The 13,915-nt window shown below is 30.7% G+C and overlaps 1 protein-coding gene across 1 annotated transcript; it reads left to right on the top strand.

Annotated features, from left to right (window-relative positions):
* Window positions 1-4,110: 4,110 nt before the first annotated feature.
* On the top strand, window positions 4,111-10,365 carry LOC110657134 (C-type lectin receptor-like tyrosine-protein kinase At1g52310). Its single transcript, XM_021814224.2, has 6 exons — window positions 4,111-4,342; window positions 4,542-4,641; window positions 4,760-4,817; window positions 7,865-8,272; window positions 8,486-9,056; window positions 9,511-10,365. Exons 2-6 carry the CDS (start codon window positions 4,561-4,563, stop codon window positions 10,016-10,018), a joined length of 1,626 nt encoding a protein of 541 aa, XP_021669916.2. The 5' UTR covers window positions 4,111-4,342; window positions 4,542-4,560; the 3' UTR covers window positions 10,019-10,365.
* The last annotated feature ends 3,550 nt before the right edge of the window (window positions 10,366-13,915 follow it).

The following is a 13,915-nucleotide window of genomic DNA, read 5'->3' as shown; positions in this document are numbered from 1 at the left end:
AAATACTCAAGTTTAGATTACTAATCTCACTTTGAATTTCCAAAATTTCCAAATCTTTAATTTCTTCCTTTTCTTTGTCCTCCAATCTTCTTTTCTACTTGAATTAGCAAGGTTTTATGAAGAAATTTGAGAGAAATTAGAGGTATGTGCATGGTAATCAAGCTTGAAACCAAGCTTTAATGGTGGAAACCATGGAGAGAGAGAGGTAGTGAGAGTGCTACGGCTAAAGGAAGAAGAAAAGTGAAATTTATTTTTTCAATTTTTGATTTTATCCCTTTCTTTGACTTGTCAAATTTTAATTAAATATAATTTATTTGTGATGTCATAGCTTATGTCATTTTGATGATGTCACTAATGCAATTTCTTTTCCTTTTTCTTTTTCATTTATTTTTCTTTAGTTCTTTAATTTAATTCTCGATTCCGAAATTTTATTTTCTCCGATTTTATTTGACATTCAGGTCAGGAGTCAGCTCCAGGGGTCAATTGATCAAATTGCCCCTCGCTGGTTCGACCCGGTTTGTAAATAATTCAATATTTCTTCTGGATCTCTAACCTAATTATTTGACCGACTTAACAATTCTTTTTTCGTGATTTTCTCTTTTCCACTGTGTTCGCAATAGTCCTAGGGATCGCAGCGTCACATTTTACGATTTGAAATTTGAGTTTAAATCGACTTCGCAGTCCTTCCCGAGAAGGTCACCGATCGTTGTAACTCTCGGCTCATTTAACTTATTATGTTCTGTTTTTCTTATTTACTTAACCAATTGACAATTACTAATTGTTTGTGTTTAGGACTTATCTAATTGTCTTAGATATGGTTCTAATCCCCTTAATTGTCCGGACCGACATCAGTCACCGGAATAGTGAAATATACCAGGCTATGCAAATAGGGGTATTACACTTTTTTCTCTTATTTTCTTTGTTATCTTTTTCATTCTCATATATTTTATTAATCATCTTTTCTTTTCAAATATATTTTTTTCATTATTTTTTCTTTATCATCTATTTTCTTTATTTTTTTTCTCATCTATTTTCTTTTTCACCATCTTTTTTTCTCATTTAGTAATTCTTCATCATCTTTTTCTTTCTTATCTTTTTTATTTAATTTATTTCTCTTTTGCATAAAATAAAAATTTTTGTGCAAATATATTTTTATTGGTAAATTATTTCTAGTATTAATTTTTAGTAATTTTTTGTTATAATATATATATATATATATATATGGCAATTTTTTTAGCAATTTGTCTTATAAATATGTTTTTATATTATTTTTTGTTAATATTTTTTTATAAAAGTTATTATTAATAATTTTTTATATTATTTTTTATTAATTTTAGTATTAATTTTCATTAATAATTTATTATTTTAGTAATTTTTGAAAAAATTATTTATTTTTGAATTTTTTATTTGAATATTTAATTTATTTTATAATTTTTTAAAATTAACAATTGATTTTTCAATTGTTAAATTAGTTGTAAATAGCAATTAATTTACAAATAAATGATTATTGCAAAATTATAAAATTAAAGACATTAGATTTAGGATTCTTCTTCCTTATTAGGATTTTATTAACTATAATTTATTAAAATATATTACCTAACTTAATTTTTATTGGCCATTTAAAATAAAATAAAATAATTTTTTTATTATCATAATACTAAATTATTAATTTCAGATAAAAAATAATTAAATTATCATATTTTGCTTTCAATTTTTATATATTATAAATATATAGATTATTATTATTATTATTATTATTATTATTATTATTATTATTATTATTATTATTATTATGGCACTAGAGTCCTAATTCCATACTAATTCCATACTAATTCCACTTGAACAAGGCTTTGATCTATCTCTAACTCTTATCAGCTTAGGATTCGAAAGCAGTCCATTTTCTATATAAACCCAACACAAAACCCTTGTCAAACCTGTGGTTTTCATTGAATCCGATCATGGCATCTAAGTCATCTCTCTTTTATTATCTACCCTTTTTTCTCTTAGTAGTTTTCATTCAGCTTTCCCCTACACTACAACTTGATATGTATTTTCCTAAATATTTTGACGATTGTTTGCCAGATCGGACTACAAAAATCTATGACAATTATGTGCAAGTAAGGGTTGATGACATAGCAAATGCCTTGTGGAATGCAGGCTATAAAATCATGTCCTTAATTCTCCAGAGAAATCTGGTTGGTGGAATAGTACCTTATAGCTTTTTGTTCTTTGCACATTATAGCGATGGCAGAGACATGGTGAAATTCTACAACAAGACAGTTACTATTTTTGCTCCTCGGGATGAAGCCGTTCGGATTGAGAATTGGATCACGCTCGAGCACCAGATTGTAAGATCCAAGGTTGATGATGAATCTTTCCACTCTGGATCACTCTCAGAGGGTTCTGTTCTGCGTACAAGCGATTTTCATACACTTGAAGTTACTCGAGTGCCCTCGATGGGTTATCCTTCAATCAACAACGTAACGATCACACAGTGGAATATCTATAATGATGGACATGTTATAGTTCATGGGGTTGAGGATTTTTTTCCAATTATAGATAAGGGTTATACGCCACTTTCATTAAGTCATTTTTATCGTCTAGACTTTTTCTAATGATTTATTTTTATTATTTAAATTCAATTTGTTACTTAAAAAAATTTCTAAATTCTAATTTTGTTTTACAAAAATCCTCTCTAACTTGCTGTGTAGCAGCGGATTTTCATATTAAAAATTAATTTTTACTTTCTTAAAATATAAAATAAAATTTAGAGATAAGTTATAAAAATAACCCGTCTTACGATCATGGTAAATTTTGTGTTGTTACTTTTAGTATTTTATGGCAAGTAATGTTGTTTGCTTTTAAGGTAAGTTAAAAGGGTAATTTTATGGCATCGTCTAATTTAATTCAGTAACTTAGAACTAAATTAAAAAAATTAATTTAGTAACATCTACAGGTGACTCAATATTAAAGTAAGCTCTGATACCATATAAAAAAAATAGACTGTATTTAACTCCATTCCAAAAATTAATTCAAGAGGAATAGATTTGCTCAAATTTTATATATAATACAGATACCTCATTTTAAATTAATGTGTGACAAAGTGTTCAACTAATATTCTTTATTTTCCTTTTTAATAAACAGATCAACCTTAAATTCAAATATATAAATATATAAACACAATTCATTAAAATTGTGCTTAAATAATATCTTTAAATTTTTGCTTTGAAACATTTGAAAAAATAATAAGAAATGGACATGAATTAAGTGGTGACTAAGTTATCTATTTGGCTTTGATTATTTTTTCATTTTAGTGTTATAATAAGTAAAACTCATTAAATTTAATTTTAAATTATTTTTTAATATTCATTAGCAAATATATTTAAGAAAGTGTTTTTTTAACATCAGCTGCAATTAGACTCTAAGTTTGAGGGTTTTGTGGTGAATGGTGGCGGACAAAAGAGGTGCAATGGTGGTGGCGGTGGTGCTGTGGCATGACCGTGTTTGAAAGGCGAGAAACGAAGGGAAAATGCCAAGTTACCTTTTGAATATTTTTTTTCCCTTAATCTTACAATGGTGATAATGTTTTGAGTTTGAAATTCCAAGGATCTCATGCGCTCCTGTGGTTATATCGTCTCCCCCACAGGTGGTCCATCCGACGAGGTGGGCGGCGCTGCTCCACTTTGGCCATTGGATCTTCTGCTCTAGTTGGATCTATCTAAACTTCTTTTGGGCCCAATAGAAGTTTGACAGATCTAACAAGGATCGAAATGCCTATAACAGTGAGACACATTATTCAATCACTATTAAAATTATAATAATTTTAATAAAATTTTTATTTTTATATAATTTAAATACACACTCTCCGCAACGGAATAACAGTGAGATTTTTAAAGTGGTAAATTTTGTTTTATTTTTTTAATATGCAATCTATAAATATTAAATTTTAAAAAAATTAAAAAGTATATTTTAAAAAAAAGTATATTATAATTTAAAATAAATGAAAAAAAGAAATCTTTTATGGAGGGAAGGAGCAATTTATAGGCAAAATGGTTAAAATTAAAATTTTTCAATAGAATTGTAATTAAAAAGTTGCATAAATTTATGATTTCTTTCTTGTAGTCAACCCTCAATTATATTTATTTCCATTTTGAAGAACTGCATTTAAGACCACGAAGAGAAAGGTCTTGGTGATGTTAGAAACTCGAACCACCCACCTCCATTAAGTCCTTGCTATTGACTGATGAAAGTTTCCAAGAGCTGGACCTTCTTCTGGTTTCTTTCTCACAAATTGAATCCTCGAAGAGCTGCTATGTACAATTTCGACTGACCCATTTCACAGGTACTGGAAAGTTTTAATTTTTCTTTTCTTTTCTCTTCTGGGTATCGAAATGGAAATTTAGGGTTCGTTTTCCTTTCTTCTTATTGTGAATTTTGAAATTTTATGCTTTCTGCTCAATTGGGTAACATTCTTTTAGTTCTGGATTTGTTCTTGCTTCTGAGTAACCAGTTTGTGAAAATTTTCTTTTAATTTATTGTAGGTTTTGGGAAATAATTGTGATGGAGTTGGAACTGACCCTCCTGCAATTTTCTGTGCTTCTGATTGCCTGTTTTGCACTCCGGTTTGCTGCTTCTGAAACAGTAAGTTTATCAAATGCAACTTCTTGGAAAAATTTTACTGTTTAAGCAATTTTGTAAGAACGTAAGGGTGTTGCTTTGTTGAATTTGTATTCTGACTCTGGATTTTTGGTGTTTGTAGATATCTAATGACAAGGTTCATGCTCCACTGGTAGCTTCCAAGAATGAAAGCAATAAAGGTGAGTAACATTTCTTTTCTTGTGTTAGAGATATCTAGAGCTGTATGTTACTTTAAACTGCAGTATGATTTTTTTGTTTTTCAATTTTGTTGTAGAAAAGAGATTATGTAGTTGCTTATTGAAATTATGTGCCTCTCCCAATGGTCACTATGTTTTATATCCTAAAAAAGAAATGGAACTGATCTGGGTAAAAGATGAGATAAGCCCTTGCTTGTCTTTGGTGAAGACTGAATTCAACCTTGTTTTTTGCTATCTTATCAACTTACCAAGACAACTCAATGGGCTAAAATTGCTGAAAGTTTTTTTTTTTTTTTTTTTTATAAATCCGTTATTGATTCTCAAATCCGATGATGACCTGGTTTCAGATTGTTATGGAAGGAAATTACAACGATTATGTTAGTGGAAATGTGTCTCAGAAAAATTGGAGAAGTTCAGGGAACATAGGGTCTTGAAAATGTACTTTAAGCCTATAACTCCTTGACATCCAAATATCAGGACAGAAAATGCAGAAAAGATCCTAGTTACATCTGATATAAGTGTCAATGAAACAAGAAGGAGGCTCAAATATGGCTACTATGAACATTCTTTGTTTCCTCTGTATAATCTCCACTGAAATCTTTCATTTCTTATGTGTTGATTGTGAAATTGCAGAGGGAAAACTTTCACACAATAATGAGCAAAAGAAAATCAGTTTTTTTTTTAACAGTGAAATTTCATACTTCTTTTGATAAATATTTCCTGTAAAAACAGTTATATCTTATGTTACAAAAACGTTGACCACTAACTTGTGGTGAGTGTAATACCATTAGAGCATAGCTCCAATGGTTTTGATGCATTAACTGGGTAATTTTTACCTATCATCCTCAAACTTTAGGGGGTGTTTCATATCAGTCTCTCAACTTCAATTTGTTACCAAAAAATCCTTCAACTTACAAAAATCCCCGTTACTAGAATCTGGCATGAGCTTCAGTCAAGATCCAATGTGGCACTTCCACGTTGGCACTTAATATTATATTTATATCCTTGCCACGCGGATCTGAAAACTGTCTTTCCTCCTTTTTGGATTATTCTTGCTTTTTTTTTTTTTTCAGTTCTTTCTTCACCTATTCTTAGGTCTGCTGTGGTCCAAACAGCAACCTTAGATTGCTCTTCAGTTCACTCTCTTTTGTACTAGTGCGATGCACTGTACATGCACTCCTTTCCATTCCTAAGAATTTTAGGATTGTCCATGCTATATATAATTTTTTTCTGATTAGCAAGAATTGGGAGAGGAGAATCGATGAAGGTTTTATCCTATGAACTGTGATTTTGTTATTAAATATTCCGTGATTGTTGTAAGGATTTGTTAAACTAATCAAGCCAAAATTTAAAGGTCTAAAGCAACTGCTATGGCCCTACCATTGGTTAGCCTTGTCCATTCTCTCACTCTGTGTTGTATTGATGATGCCATTGCCATTAATTTTTTGTTCCTAGAAAGAAAAAGAAAAGAAAAGAAAGGAACGGAAAAGAAAAGGAAAAGAAAAGAAGAGAAAAACATTTACTTCTCTTTTTCATAATGTTTTCTAACAAAAGTCAAATACAATTGCAAGGCAACATTTTGTCTCATCATCCATCATTGATCAACTTTCTTGTCGGCCAACCACAAAGGTTTAACATGGAACAGAAAAAAAATAACGAAAACAAACCCTAAAAGGACTCCAAATTTACACATCCCAGAAAAAAGGGGAAGATTTGAACCATTAAAATGTGTTTCTTTTGAGGATTAGGGTTGTTTGGCACTGCAACCCCAAATTAAATTCAAACCCAAAAACACCCAACATGACGGTGGTGATGAAGGGACTTTTCTTATCAATCATGCCCTGAACGTACCTAAACTCCTCCACATGGCAAGTGATGGTGATCGTACCCTTCTGATCAAATCCATATTATTCTTCAGCTTCCTTGAGTAATTGCATGAACAGTGGGTGACAGGCACCCCTCCTTTGCCATCCTTGATTCCCAAATATCCTTGGACTCTTCTCTCCACTACCCACTGTAAGGATCGATGACTGCAGAAACTAGAACAAGAAGCCCAAGAAAATTTTACAAGAAAAAGAGGGGAAATGGCCAAGTGTCTGCAATTATGGCTCGCTTGAAGAGGGTTAGAGAAGAGTATCTAAGAGACCTTGGAACGTTGGCCATGATTAGTATAAAACCCGAAGCAACACATGCCAAGGAGAGGAGGAGAAGATTATACAGAAATGCAAGAATTGAGAGAGCCCCAGAAGATATGTGACATTGTGGAGTGATGGAGGGGATGACTTGATTTACTGCTTCCATTTCCACAGTGAGATGAAAGAGTACAAGATGAAGAAGATGAAGAATTGATTTTTTCTCTTTGAATGTTAGTTTGTATGTTATAATAGAAGCAGCAGACCCAAGGAAACATGAAGAGAAAGAACTGGAAAAATAAAAAAAGGAGAGAGAATAATGCAAAAAGAGGAAAGTGAGAGTTTTCAAATCCACGTGGTAAGGTTATAATTTTTTATTAATTAAATACCAGCGTGGAAGTGCCATGTTAAATCTTGATCTGAGCTCATACCGGATTCTGGCAACATGGATTTTTGTTAAAAGAAAATGAAGATTGAAGGTTTTTTTAATAACAAATTGAAGTTGAGGGACTGACATGAAACATCCCCTAATGTTTAGGGATGGCAAGTAAAAATTTAACCTTGCACTGACCTTATAAACAGTAGTTATAGTAAGATTCAAGCCTGTAAAAAGCATCCCTAAAATAACTTGACAGAATATATTGATTTGAAGAAGAAAAAAGGCATATTGAATTTAAATTTTGTGACATTGCTGTTTTAACATATGTTGGATGTCTTACAGAAGTATTACATTTTTGGCATGTCTCAGATTTCTTGCATAAATTTTTAGAATGGATTATTATGGAAATGTGCTTAGGGTTTGTGGAAATGTAGGGTTTCTTATAGCATATTGTTTCTCATAGCTGGTGTAGAGTATGTTTCATTACTATATTGAAGGTCAATTTTTCTGGGTAACAGCATGGTGCCGTTCTGGCTGGGACATCAGTCCAAATAAGAATAAGTGCTTGAAATATTTAGAAAATTCCCTGTCATGGGTTGAGTCAGAGGCCCTTTGTGAAAGCTATAGTGGACATTTGGCGGCGCTGACATCATCTCAAGAACTAAGCTTCGCTAAACAGCTGTGTGGCCAAATTGCTAATGGATGCTGGGTTGGAGGAAGAAGCATCAACGCGACTTTTGGTTTTAATTGGAAGTGGTCTGATAATTCATCATATTGGAATAAGTCAATATTTGCTGGAGTTTCTTCTGATTCAAGCCACAATAATACTGGAGCTGATTTCTGTACATTGTTGAATAATAGAACCACATATCTCATGGAAGAGAGATGCAACCAGTCTCATGCTTTTATTTGCATGCTTGATGTTGGTATGCCTCCATAAAATGTTCCGGATAGCTTGTATTCATCCCAGTTATCTATTTCTGTATATATTTCCTGTTAAGAAAATATGTACTCTCGCATTTCTATGTTTTAGTTTTGATTGTTCAATGTTTTTCTGCCACTTGTGTTAAGAAAAGCGCTTGACCCGCATCTTCTTCTTCTTCTTCTTCTTTTTCTTTTTTTTTTTTCCTGGTTGCCAGAAAACAAATGCTACCACATGCGTTGTCATAGGGAGTATCTTATTATCCTTGCAGTTGTAAGTGGGTTGATTCTCTGTACAACATTAGCTGTGGTGATTTGGCTTCTTGTTTACAGACGAAGCAGGAAGCGTAGAAAGTCCCGCAAATTATCTAATCCAGCTACTTCGGCATTAGTTCCGCTATCATGGAAAGTCTTCACGAATGAGGAAATGAGGTCAATTACAAAGAATTTTAGTGAAGGGAATCGTCTTCTCGGTGATGCAAAAACAGGTGGCACATATAGTGGCCTTCTCCCAGATGGATCAAGAGTTGCAGTTAAGAGATTGAAGAGATCCAGTTTCCAGAGGAAGAAGGAGTTCTATTCTGAGGTTGGAAGGGTTGCAAGGCTTCAGCATCCAAATTTGGTGGCTATTAAAGGATGTTGCTATGATCATGGTGACCGCTACATTGTTTATGAGTTTATAGTTAATGGGCCCTTAGATAGATGGCTACACCACATACCGAGGGGAGGGAAAAGCTTGGATTGGGCTATGAGAATGAAAATAGCTACTACCCTTGCTCAAGGGATTGCGTAAGTATACTTTTGTGGACTGTTTCACTTATTTGCAAACTGCATATTTTTACTACTATCACAAGCATGACCAGTATCATTGTAAATCTATTGTTGTATTTCTTTGTTCTCATGATTGGAAACATAATAAAATATAAATGCCTGCTAACTTGGTTTGCGAAATTTTTCATCTTCAGGCCTTGGTTTTAGTTTTTTCTAAACTTAGCGTCTTCTCTGATAATAACTGCCGGTTTGGTGGACCGGTTTGTGCAGGTTTTCTTATTTTTTTAAATTCTGCTGCTTCACAGCCTTAAATTGAGCTTAATGAGAATTTACTTTGTAATGAGTAATAATTAAGATATGGAAATTTATTGGACTTTTAATAGATGGGTATTCTATACCTATCAAATAATCTCTGTGATGGTTTATTTTCTACTGACTATTTGTCATTTGCTTGGTTTATCCTCTTAAATAGGTTCTTGCATGACAAGGTTAAGCCACATGTTGTGCATCGGGATATTCGTGCCAGTAATGTACTGCTTGATGAAGAGTTTGGAGCACACTTGATGGGAGTTGGTCTCTCTAAGTTTGTGCCTTGGGAAGTGATGCACGAGAGAACGGTGATGGCAGGTGGTACATATGGGTACCTTGCACCAGAGTTTGTTTACAGAAATGAGCTTACAACAAAAAGTGATGTCTACAGCTTTGGAGTTCTGCTGTTAGAAATAGTCACCGGACGTAGGCCTGCACAAGCAGTCGATTCAGTGGGTTGGCAAAGTATATTTGAGTGGGCAACACCTTTGGTCCAGGCACACCGCTACCCTGAGCTTTTGGATCCGCTCATATCTTCATCTTCTTCAGAAATTCCAGAAGCTGGTGTCATTCAGAAGGTGGTGGACCTTGTGTATGCTTGCACACAGCATGTCCCATCTATGCGTCCGCGAATGTCTCATGTTGTCCATCAGCTACAGCAATTGGTCTAGTCATCCATTTTAAAATGAGAGCGACCCAGCTGGTGCCCTGGGGATTTTCCAACTGCAAGATAACTGCATCGGCATTCTTTATCCCTACTGACTGTGGAGGTTCTGAGAAATTGCTGAATAATGGAAGCGAAGAGTTGGACTAACATAGGTTCTAGTGTAGACTAAAACATATGTATGCTGTCTCAATGTTGTTGTAGAATATCCATTTCCTTTAAATTAAGAATGCATTGCCCTGTAGATTATGCAGATCAATTCTGGCGCTGCAATTTGTAGGAAAAGGTCCTGCAGGCAAAAGATCCTCAGGAAGTTTTTTGAATTCTGGATCTCAATATATTGTTATTAAGCCATTGTAGTTTCATAATATGATGTTAGAGGTTTTGATCTTCACCGCTTTGAACCGGAATCATTTCTGATTTAGCCGGTTCAAGCTGGTTTCAGTTCAATTATGGCTCCAGGCTCTGGGCTGGTTCTGAATTTATTTTTTGACAGTTTTGATTTCCGTTGGGTTCTGATTTGGTCAAATTTGAAATGGTTTTGGTCTGATTTTAATTCCAATTCCAATTCTAATATGAATTTTGAATAATTGGTGAAAATAAAACCATTTCTTATTATTATAACTTTAATCATTAAAGAAACTTAAAATTTTGTTACTAATTGAGAAATATTACTATTATGTATGTGAAATTAAAATCATAATTTTAACAGTAACTGTAGGGTTTTTTTTTTAAGTATAAATTTTGTGATAATATAAGAGTAATCGTTTTTGTAGATGGGGGATGTGAGGAGGATGTTAGTCATAGGATTAAAGCCCGATAGTAGAAGTAGAGACGTGTCACGGGAGTTTTATGTGATGGCAAGATTCCCAATAAGTTGAAAGGAAAATTTTACTATACAACCATACGATCGGTCATATTATATGGTAGTGAGTGTTGGGTACTGAATGAGTCGTATGTGTCTAATATGTGTCTAAGATAAGAGTTATGGAGATGAGAATGTTAGGGTGGATGAGTGGCCATAGTAGACTAGATAAAGTCCATAATGAGAGTATTACAAAAAAAGTAGGAGTTGAGAGAAGGGAGATTGAGCTGATTTGGTTATATGAAACGTAGATACATGGAGAGATAAATATAACACATTAGGTTAAATGATAGAAAGAAAAGAAGGGATAGATCTAAATTGATCAGGATGAGAGTAGTACAATATGACATAAAATTATAACATATTTCTGAGAATTTAACCCAAAATCGTTTAAAATGGAGAAAAAGAATCCATATAGCCCATCCTAAATTTTTTGGATAAAAGCTTAGTTGAGTTGAGTGTAATAATAATCGTTCTTAAGAGAAAATAAAGCTTAAACGTATAATTTTTTCATGATATTTGTTATTTGCAAATGTATTTTTATTTAATATTTATAGTTATATTTATTTATTATTTTTATTTATTTTAAAATAAAAAATATCTTTATTAAAAATTCATATATTTATATATTATTAGTTTTTTGTTATACGTGCGTTTTATCCTTTTTAATCTATTTTTAAATTATAATTTTTATTTAAAAAATTATTTTAATTTATGCTAATTTATAATCTAATTTTAAAATAATAAAATTTAAATAATTAATTACAAACTAACTTAGAATAATAAATATTACCCAAAAAAAACTATATGTTAATAAATCATATTCAATATAAAAACACACAAAGTTTATAAAAAAAATAGCATAAAAATAATATATAATACTTTCTTTTCAAATAAATAAAATATAATACTTAAAAAAATTCTATTGAATTAAGAATCTCAACAAATACAAGAGAAAACTCTATATATGTAAGTGTGATTATATCAATATAAATTATATATAGAGAATATAAAAAAATACACCATAAATTTTATCGCTAAATTATTTAAAAGAGAATTTTTCATTTTCATTAAATTAATATTTTGAAGTTTTATGTGCTAACATGGCAAATTTTGTTTTATTTTAATTAGTTTTATTGTCAGGTTATTACTCTAATAAATAGTATATAGATAATAATAATAATATGATGGCATAAATTAAGATTTTTAATTATTTATATCTATTAAATTTTATTAATTTTTATTCACTTAATTCTATATTTTTATTATCAATGTTGTATGCAAGGGTAGACTCACATATCCATTCTTTTATTAAAAAAAATTGACTTTCCCTTTTTATTTGATAATATATAAATATTAAATATAAGGTTTACAAATTTTGTATTTATTTAAAATATTAAAAATTTTAATTTTAGTGACTAATTTTTTAATTTGTCTCTAAAAAATTCTCTCAAAATTTAGAAAGAATAATATTATTTAATTAATTAACATTTAAAATTAGTTTTATCATCAATCATGAAAATAAATTAAATATTAAGCAAAAAAAATCTAATTTTTATGGTATAAAAATTTATCTCCATTTATTTATTCATATAGAGTCAAAATTTTTAATTACTATTTATTATAATAACTATAATTTAGTATTTTAAAACAAAATTCTATTTAGCTTTTCTGTGACACTTTAATTCTTTAATCAAAATTGAACTCAACTGAATAAATCAAAACTTTTAAAATTATAAATCGAATCAAAATTTCAAATTATTAATAATCAGTCTAGTCATCAAATCCAACCAATGAAGTAATCAAAATAACACTAGCTTTACTGCTAGATTTGATCTTTTTAGCAACTCTTCTAAATGCTAAGAACAGTAGCACTGTCAGTTTCCCCCATTTATCCTAAATTCCTAATCCTTGGCTTCTGTCTCCCTCGTAGCTCAAGCTTTAGAATCTTCAGACTCTTCTCGGTTTTACTCTAAAATTGACTGGTTCTACCCTAGTTGCCATGCACGTTGCGTCCTTGCTTCTTTTAACTTCCCTACACCATCGTTGAGGTTGATATCGTCGAGTGGGGGATTGTGAAAAAGAGACAAAGAGAGGTGGATAGGTAAGGGGCTGGGAGAGAGGTATCATTAAGGTCTTTGAGAGGTGGGCTTTAGCAAGAGAGAAATCTTTTTTTTTTTTTTCTTAATTCCATAAATATTAACAGAAGGGGTAAATCACTGGTAAAAACAAAATGCAATTAGCAAGATGAAATAATTATGTCTAAAACAACAACAATAATTAAGTTTTAGGCTCCGTTTATTTCATGAAAAATATTTTTTTAGAAAATATTTTGTACATTTTTGGCATTTGGAGCACTTAAGAGAATTAGTCAAAGAAAAATATTTTCCTGATCAAAGGAAAACTAAGTCATTTTTTGAGAAAGATGACTTTTATTTTTTAAAAGAGAAAATCATTTTTCATTTTCTAAAATTTGATAATTCTATTAAAATGTGAATACATTTATACATATATGAAATAAATATAAATTATTAATTTAATATTACGACTAAATAATAAAAAATATTTTTATAGAAATTCTTTTTTTATAAAAAATATTTTTTATATACAAGTTATTTTTCATGAAACTAACGGAACCTTAATTTCAAATTAATTGTAGTAAACTATATGAATTCTTTTATGCAGACATCAGTATCAAAAATTTAAAAATCTTTTAATACTATTCCCATCCATGTTATTTTAAACCTTTCCCTTCTCCTTCTCACTTTTTTCCTTATTAATTTATCACATTTAGTATTTGAATATTTAATTAAAAAACATATTATTATTATTATTATTGTTAGACTAATGATTTTTCATTTTTTCGATAATTTTTTTCTAAAAATAATATAAATTTTTGGAAAAGAATTTTTTTTCTCTAAAATTTAATTATTGAACTAGTATATTTGAGTATAAAAGAAGCTAAATGCATTTTTTTTTTAAATAGAAGGTCGATAGTTGTAAACTTATATTGCTTTTTGCGGACCCCAAAACCAAAAT

Source organism: Hevea brasiliensis, chromosome 17 (genome assembly GCF_030052815.1).
Source record: "Hevea brasiliensis isolate MT/VB/25A 57/8 chromosome 17, ASM3005281v1, whole genome shotgun sequence".
Classification (NCBI taxonomy): domain Eukaryota; kingdom Viridiplantae; phylum Streptophyta; class Magnoliopsida; order Malpighiales; family Euphorbiaceae; genus Hevea; species Hevea brasiliensis.
This window is presented reverse-complemented; position numbering and strand designations above follow the sequence as displayed.